Here is a 9,249-nt window from a genome sequence, read left to right on the forward strand (position 1 = left end):
ATGAAAGTAGTTCTATTCTGTACACTTAAAACTAAGGCTGTGTTGCTAAGTTTGCACCACATCAGGTATAATGTGCAATGAGAATAAAACTGTACAATAACATCCATTCATCCTTAGGGTAAGAGTCACAGTAGATATATACTGGGAACACTGGGTGTAACTTGGATGGGATGCCAGTCCATTGCTGAGCAGTTTACTGACATTCACGCATTCACATACTCAACCAATCCACTTCCTGATATTTGTCCCATGGACTTCAATAGGCATGATATACTCAGCTCATTGTTGTAAACAATGCAATATACAACTATTATCTGTTAACAATGCTATATTTAAAATACAAACGACTTCAGTATTTCAATACTGTGCAAAAGGCACAAGCAAAAAGCAGAAAACCAAAATGAATCGATAGACATTGAAAATTAACATGATAAATATATAAACTATATAAAAACAGTAAGCATTATTAATCTAAACAATGTCAATATTTGGTGTTACAACCCTTTGCTTTGTAAAAATGCATCAGTAATCTTAGGGACAATTTGGAAATTGGTTGGTTAGTTAAGACTAAACATCCCGGACAATCTTTCTCAGTTCTGATCTGTTTTTACAGACAAGAATTTCCTTAGTGATATACAAACTAAGACAAAGTAATGTAGTAATGTAACATCATATTACAAATACAAGATGCAAAATCGGCAAATTACACACAGCTGTCACAAAACAGCACCACAGCCCTGTCTTCAAGGCCAAAATAGGTGAAAAGCACATATGCAAATCTGACTTATTTGTTATGCAAAAACCCCAAGCAAGCTATTTGATATCAGACCTAGACTAGGTATGTCAAAAGGATGGAAAGGACAGAGCTGAATTCAGAGTAGAGCCACATATTACATTTTATGAAAAGGTATGAATTTTATTTAATTTCATTTCATATTGTATACTTGGAACACATGCACAATTATCAGTGTGTAACAGGAAAACTGATTACAATAAATACCATAATTTTTGTCTTGTGATACATTACCTAAATACTGTACTTAATAACAGTAAGTGTAACTCATAACTTCATAGTATTATTTAGAATTTAAAATAGGCAAAAAAACACATTATTTTTGCTTTAGGGAAACCAATCTGTGCAAAAAAAAAAGTTATTTTATAATATTTTAAAAGACATTATCATCAGTCATTAAACATTTCTGAACAGTATTCTATATAAAGTTGATACAGCAGAGGGCTTTAACAAAAAATAAGGCTTTAATTTAAACATATTTTTCTTTTATTTTCAATTGTAGTCATGGAGAAGATCTGGCAATAACAGCTGATTATACAGACACAATCAGGTCAAATAAATAGTTAAAATAAATAGCATAAATATTGGAATAAAAAAGGAAAATTGCCTGTGGGGGAGAAAAAAATACAAAAACATGCCAAAGGATCTTGAATAATGATTTAACAAGAAGCCTCTGAATAAAACTCCTAAATTAATTAAAATAAAGCATTTCACATAAGCTCTTCACCTCATTTGTAATCCTTGGGTTTTTCTGTGGTGTATACTGATATAGCTACATTACACAAGCAATAATAAGACCCCTATACTGTATGTAATCACACTCCATCAATACAATTATGACTAATCTACCAGCACAGATGCACGCAGTGAACATTATTTCTTCAAGTAGGGCAAGTTTCATTAGATCAACATCACTTTGTTATTTCTGATGCAACATTTTAACCATCACTGGTATCTAATATTATCAGTGGGTTCCTGTTGGTCGCAAGAGTAGGCAGTTTCTATTCTGATTACAGTTAGCATTGAATAACATGCTAATGAACTAGACACAGTGCAGTGCTGTGTGACATTTACTGAGTCTTATAATAATTCAGTCATCTTCAATAACAGATTTAATCCTTTTTTTTTTCTTTCAATTTTAGGTTGTAGGACCAATTGCGTATTTTATAAAATATTGCAGAAGGCCTAAAAAAGGCCTACACATATTATCTCCAGTTAGCTTCACAGAATATGTCTTTGAAACATTGTTCATAAGAGGACTTAGCCAAGAGTATCTGCAGATATTAGCCAAGTGTAACTGTAACTAACATTAGCCAAGTGTATCTGTAACTAACATTAGCCAAGTGTATCTGTAGATAATATTAGCCAAGTGTATCTGTAACTAACATTAGCCAAGAGAATCTGTAGATAATATTAGCCAAGAGTATCTGTAGATAATATTAGCCAAGTGTATCTGTAACTAACGTTAGCCAAGTGTATCTATAACTAATGTTAGCCACGTGTATCTATAACTAACATTAGCCAAGTGTATCTATAACTAATGTTAGCCAAGTGTATCTATAACTAATGTTAGCCAAGTGTTTCTGTAACTAACGTTAGCCAAGTGTATCTATAACTAACGTTAGCCAAGTGTATCTGTAACTAACCTTAGCCAAGTGTATCTATAACTAACATTAGCCAAGTGTATCTGTAACTAATGTTAGCCAAGTGTATCTATAACTAATGTTAGCCAAGTGTATCTATAACTAACATTAGCCACGTGTATCTGTAACTAACCTTAGCCAAGTGTATCTGTAACTAATGTTAGCCAAGTGTATCTATAACTAACATTAGCCAAGTGTATCTGTAACTAATGTTAGCCAAGTGTATCTATAACTAACGTTAGCCAAGTGTTTCTGTAACTAACGTTAGCCAAGTGTATCTGTAACTAACGTTAGTCTTTAATGACAGCTGTGTCTTTAAAAATAATATAATGCATTACAAAATGTATTAAAAATCCTGAAAATGCACCAGTTTCATAAGTTTTATTAAATGAACCCTCAAGATAGTTGTCATTCTTATTTGGCTAATTTAAATTAGCTACACTCAGGTACAAACTACTAATTGGGTACCTTTGGGATTCAACAGACAATGGTTCAAACATCTAGGAGCTGATAGAGTTCTGCACAATAACCTTGCTATCAGGAAGCTGACAGATTCAGCATTCAGGATTTGAGTAAGGGAAGAGCGAGAATTTCAAACTAATGACATCAGATGATCAGTGATTGGTCAAATTGAATGTTGTTGCAGGACTAACAAATAGATGTTTATACCCAGAGGACATTTATCAGAGTCCAGCTCTCACACAGAGGAAGTCTGCACATTCTCACTAGGACCTTTCCCCTGCAGGCTCCCAGAAATTGTGTCTGAGTCGAGTAATTCTACTATGCTGTATGGAGAGCAGTCCTCCAGGCCCAGCTTCCCACAGGCCCATCCACAGAATCCTTTTTCTAGATCCCTAACTGAAAACCACCACTCACTGAATACCCAGGACACCTGCACCACCGCTGAGTACAACGCTAAAGACAATGACACAGCCATGATGATCATAGGGTAGAAAATGATGAGAAAGGGGCACACTATTATTTTGTGCCAGAACGTCCGCTCCTCGTTGTAGACCAGGAACACGTTATACCAGGTGAGTGTGCCGTAGTAAAAAGAGGTGATGAAGGAGAGCAGGAAGATGACAGGAGCACACGAGACACTCCACAGCACCACGTGTGGGCCCTGATCTAAACCAAAACCACACGAGCGCTTTGCTCCTCCTGCTGCTTCACACTCGGCATCCAGACGTTCTTTGGACTTGGCCATTTCACGGAGCTCCCTCTCTGTCAGTGTGACATGAATGTCCACCATCTGACCTTTCTTTTTACCACGTGTGATGGTACCGGTTAACGTCACATAGCGGCTGTCTGGGGGTAGATTCCAGCCTCCTGTAAATCAGAGTGAGTAAAAAGCATTACTGATTTGATAAGACACAAGTGTCGCTGAAGTGAAAAACAACTCTAAAGCTTGACGCTAGTTAAAATAATGCACTCATTCTAATACTTTTCTATAACAACTTTCAGAAGGATATTTTTAAATGGAGACTTTAGTATCAGTACTTTGAATCAAGGGTACAGATTTTTTTGTCTTCTGATATGGCTGAAAACACCAGTACTTTGTACTTTGCAGGTTCTCAGTTATGCATTTGTTTTTACTTCAATAGAGAGAAAAAAAGAGAGTGGGAACAAGTCATTATCAGTGCCAATGCATAAGTAAAGCACTATTTGGACGGGATTAGTTCTACGTGGGGACGTGGAGTAATGCAATTTTACCTCAGGACGTCTGTAATATTAATTGGCCTATTCGCACGGGACAAGATATCTCAGTAAAACTAACAGAAGTGGGAGGGGTTACGCACCACAGTAACCTCCTTGTCGTCATGTGCGTATGACGTTGCTTCCTGTTATCACGTGCGCAAACAGACAACTTGGCGCCTCCATGCTTGAAAAACGCGCCAAAAACTACTTTTAAACAGGAAATGACGGATTTTTACCATACATATTTACAGCAGGTCTTTTCGGACTGGATTAGTATTACCTGAGGTAATTTTTACGGACCTTTTTACAGAAGGTAAAAGTTGCCATAATCTTTACTGACATTGTCCGTAATGATTACCGAGATGGCACATTCGGACGGGACTAAAATCACCGAGAAGCTCTGGTAATAATTACTTTACCCCCACGTAGAACTAGTCCCGTCCGAATAGTGCTTAAGACCTTTCTAATCTTAGCCTTAACAGTAAAATAACAAAGCAGTAATGATGCCAGCTATGTTTGTCTTACAGCCCAAGGAACCATATGTGATTCTCATTTATATTTCATTTCAATTCAATTCAATTCAAATTTATTTCTATAGTGCTTTTAACAATAAACATTGTCTCAAAGCAGATTTACAGAACATTAGACGTATAGTAGAAAAATATAGAAAAATTTATATATATATACACACAAAAGTTCGGGATTAATATCAGACTTATTAGACTGTTATAAACACCAGAAAGTGTTATTATAAATAATGTCCTTTCTATAGTCACAAACACTCTGACAATTGTGTATTGATTAGGTGGTTGTTGTCCTCAAAGACCACATGAAATTGGCATCTTCTCATGAAATGACCAAATTGAAAAAATAACATTCAAATTAATCATTTCTGTCACTTTTGGCTTAATCAAGACTTGGTTTTAAGTGAGTCATGTGTTCCTGAAAACAGATCAGGATTAAATTTCATAAATATTCTAGAGAAAAAAATCTATCATCCATCAATATGAACAAATTATGCAACCCACAAAAGCTCACAAGGCAAAGCTCATGTATTCACTTATACTGCCAATTATACAGTGCTTTTATTATTACTATTGATTTTGTATCTGCAGTTACAAATAAACAGAAGCAGTTCAAAATATATACCCTGCAAATACTAAAAATTACAATTTTGGAGTGCGGGCTCCATCTAAAAAAAGTCTGAGAGGTACTGTCCAATGGGAATCATGTTAAATGTCTTTTATTTTAATTATGATGTGTATTTCACTATTGAATTTCTGGTTAGTTAATACTTTTTTTTAGTCAGTATTTATTTTTTATCTGTATTTTATATTAAGTATAAAAGGTTAATCTGATATATTATGTGATTATAAAGATTACTGTAGATTTTTTTTGTCATAAAAATCATACTTCACATCCAAAAAATACAAACAAAACAAAAAAATTCCGCAGTTGAACTCTGTCCAAAGCAGAGAAACAGCCTGGTCTGCAGAAATAATGTGTGTGAAAATAAGTCAAGGTAAGGGCTTTTACACATTTTACACATCAACATACCTTCCCCACTTGGGGTTGTGAGAAATTTAGCCCCTTCCTCTAGGTTTCTCTCTGTGACTTCAACGTCTCCACTTCGATCATCTCCGTTGGTCCTTTCAGTGTCAGAACGGTACACAATGATAGATTCAGGCCGGGGCTCTCTCTTCCTGCGCTTTCTGCGGGTGCTCGTTCCACTGCTCCCTTCCTCTGTTGGAGCTGTAGATGTGTCTGACTGTATGGATGATGGTTGGGGGCTCTCTGATCCTGACTGCTCCACCTGCTCCATGCTGCGCTGTCGCTTCCCTCCTGTGTGTTTACAAACCTCTGCAGGGGACAATGTATGCAGAAAAGGCGAATAGCCTCAAGCAGCCTGCTTTTCACTTTCAAGCATGATCCTCCTGAGACAGTAACAGAAGGCATGGGTTGGTCTTCTTTTGAACAACACAATGTAGTGAAAATACATAAATAGATCTTTTGAATATAAATAATGAAAGAAATAATGATTGGGGGGGGGGGGGGTGTCAAATAATAAAACCAAAAAGGCACAGATAGATTTTAAGACTACAATCCAAATATTAGGCATGTTAAGCCAAATGTTAAGTAAAAACAAATCCAAATCCACCATTAGAAAGTATATCAGAGGTTTTTGCAGTATATATAGAATATTTTTTAATCGCAGTAACAGTAAAAGCAGTGGTGTAGTGTGTGACATTTCCGCCTCAACACCAGGGTCCAGGTTATTGTCTGCATGCAATTTCACCAGATTTTACTCTAGGTTCTCATATTTCTTTCCATTTCCCAAAAACATGCCATTGTTTCTAGGAATGATGCACTGTGTCAGACTGAAATATCAATCTATCGTCTCCTCCAGAATCCCACCAAACACCTAGTGGTTAGTCATACACTATATGGTCAAAAACCTGCGGACACCTGAACATCACACCCATCGTACCGATTTTATCCCCCTTCGCTGTTATAATAACCTTCACTCTTCTGGTAAGGCTTTGCAATGGATTTGTTTTGCTGAAGCGCTATAATGCTCTTGTGGCTGATGAAACAATTCCCCACAGCAACAACAGCATTAGTGGGATCAGACACTGATAGCAGGCAAAAAACCCTGGTGTGCAGTCAGTGATTCTGTTCATCACAAAGGTATTCAGTGGGCTTGAAGTCAAGACTCTGTGCAGGAGAGTCAAGTTCTTCCACACCAGCCTTGGCAAACCATGTGTTCATGGTGCTCGATTTTGCACAAAGGCATTGTCATGTTGAAACAGGTTTGGACCTGTTAGTTACAGAGAAAGAAATTCAATTAAACAATTGTGATTCTGACTTTTTTTTGGGGGAAAAAATACACATGGGTGCGATGGTCAGGTGTCCACATATTTCTGTTCTTAAAGTGCATTTATTTTTTATGCTCATTAAGAAATACAGGTCATAATTTCAGACTTATTCAATAGAGGTCAATTAGGCTAATCTATAATAACTATATAAGTAAGAACATTATAAAAGATGTTGTGGACTTGCCAGCTATACATCACAGATCTCTTTGTGTTTCCAGGTCCCACTTTGAGAACCATAATTCTACAATATATTGCAAAAGTAACTATCAGGAAATGAAATGCTGATGCCTGGTCATGATACACTTCTACCTGCCTGATTTATCTGATACTCTATTTCTGTTTGGAGCTATCTGCATTTACTGTATGACTCACTGTGTGCTGTTGTAGATTGTCCCACATGGATATTGTAAAAATTTGCACTTCCCAAAATTAGTTAATGTCCAAGATACATAAGGACTGCTACTGTAATCATAAAGATTGTCCTGTGCTCATCCAACGACTATTATTCACAGTATACTCACAACTAAACATTTCTTTAAGACACTTGGTATTGCTTGGATCTACTCGTCTACACCTGAATACTGTAACTATTTAGAATTGAGATTGTCTGCTCCCTTTCTAGGTTTCTGCTTAATGTTGTCTGGGGAGGTTTTTCCAAGCCGCTGCCACTTCTGGTTTACACGTTATGGATCTACATCGATATTTTTATGAAGCTGCTTTGTGACAATGTCTATTGTTGAATCTGATGGCTTTCTAAAAATAAACTCTATTCATTTACGGCATTTAGCAAACACCCTTATCCAGAGTGACTTACATTTAATTTATTTCAGTTTATACAACTGAGCAATTGAGGGTTAAGGGCTTTGCTCTGGAGCCCAGCAATAACAGCTTGGTAGACCTGGGATTCAAACTCATGACCTTCTGGTCAGTAGTCGAACACCTTAACCACTAGGCTACATCACATGCTAATAGCCAATCTGGGATTCGAACTCATGACCTTCTATTCCATCACATGCTGATGGTTGACCTGGGATTCGAACTCATGACCTTCTGGTCAGTAGTCCAACACCTTAACCACTAGGCTTCATCACATGCTGATGGTTGACCTGGGATTCAAACTCATGACCTTCTGGTCAGTAGTACAATGCCTTAACCACTAGGCTTCATCACATGCTGATGGTCGACCTGGGATTCGAACTCATGATCTTCAGGTCAGTAGTCCAACACCACATCACATGCTACCACTCATAACAACAACAGATTTAGACAGGTGTGGGAGAAAACCGAAATAAAAACGGTGTCATTAAAACAACAACCCAATATTTTATCAGTGCTGATTGAGCTGTAGGAGTGTGTGTGTGTGTGTGTGTGTGTGTGTGTGTGTGTGTGTGTGTGTGTGTGTGTGTGTGTGTGTGTGTGTGTAAATAAATAAGTCCATTTCAGCATAATGGAAGTTTTTGTGTGCCGACACCCTTTTCCGTCTAATGGAGCTCCATCATCTATTGTTTGAAAAGCAAAGAGGCTTCAGTGCAGAAGGCACCAAGACAGGCATCAGAACAGGACAATAAATGAGCTCAGTTTAACATCACTAATGCATGTAAACACACTGCAGTTAAGATGCGGTGATGCCTTGAATTTAGTGATTTATTTCCATTATAGTGGTGTTTTTGTCCTCCAGCTGATCCCCTACCACTGATCCACTAAACACCAAACAACTTCAAAACAACAACAGAGAAACAATCTTACCCGCACAGACACTACAGAACGATTTCGGCGATAATCCAGACTTGTATTTTATTTAATGTGTCTATTTCTAATCGATAAACGCCATGCAGATGCGCCTCCAATCCAGCACAGATTTAACCCCGCCCACTGAATCTGTAAAACTCAGTCCTAGCCAATAGCGATCGTCTTTGTTCCAGCTCAGTTTTAACCACGCCCACAGATTCCCCGAACCGCTGTCACACCCAATAGGAGCTGCGCTGTGTTCCAAACGGCTTCCATGGTTTACATGAAGTGTTCTACATCAGACGGAAACGACACGGTAACCCACTTAGTATAGGATGCCTACTAAGAAAGTATGGCTGCGTTTGGGATACAGGCAAGATTGAAACAAATTAATCCGTTAATTTGCTCTTTTTTCGTTTTATTTATTATAATCGATTTTTATTAGGATTATTTAGAAAAATTACGTATTCTGTGTTGTATGCTATTATTATTATTATTATTATTATTATTA

General features: G+C 37.2%; 1 protein-coding gene across 1 annotated transcript; it reads right to left on the reverse strand.

Moving 5' to 3' along the window:
- Positions 1–895: 895 nt before the first annotated feature.
- On the reverse strand, positions 896–9,030 carry tmem169b (transmembrane protein 169b). The gene is made up of 3 exons (XM_027150934.2): positions 8,757–9,030; positions 5,692–6,068; positions 896–3,765 (listed from the first exon to the last, which is right to left on the reverse strand). Exons 2-3 carry the CDS (start codon positions 5,954–5,956, stop codon positions 3,134–3,136), a joined length of 897 nt encoding a protein of 298 aa, XP_027006735.1. The 5' UTR covers positions 5,957–6,068; positions 8,757–9,030; the 3' UTR covers positions 896–3,133.
- Between the last annotated feature and the right edge of the window lie 219 nt (positions 9,031–9,249).

The sequence above is a fragment of the Tachysurus fulvidraco genome, chromosome 6 (genome assembly GCF_022655615.1).
Source record: "Tachysurus fulvidraco isolate hzauxx_2018 chromosome 6, HZAU_PFXX_2.0, whole genome shotgun sequence".
Taxonomy (NCBI): domain Eukaryota; kingdom Metazoa; phylum Chordata; class Actinopteri; order Siluriformes; family Bagridae; genus Tachysurus; species Tachysurus fulvidraco.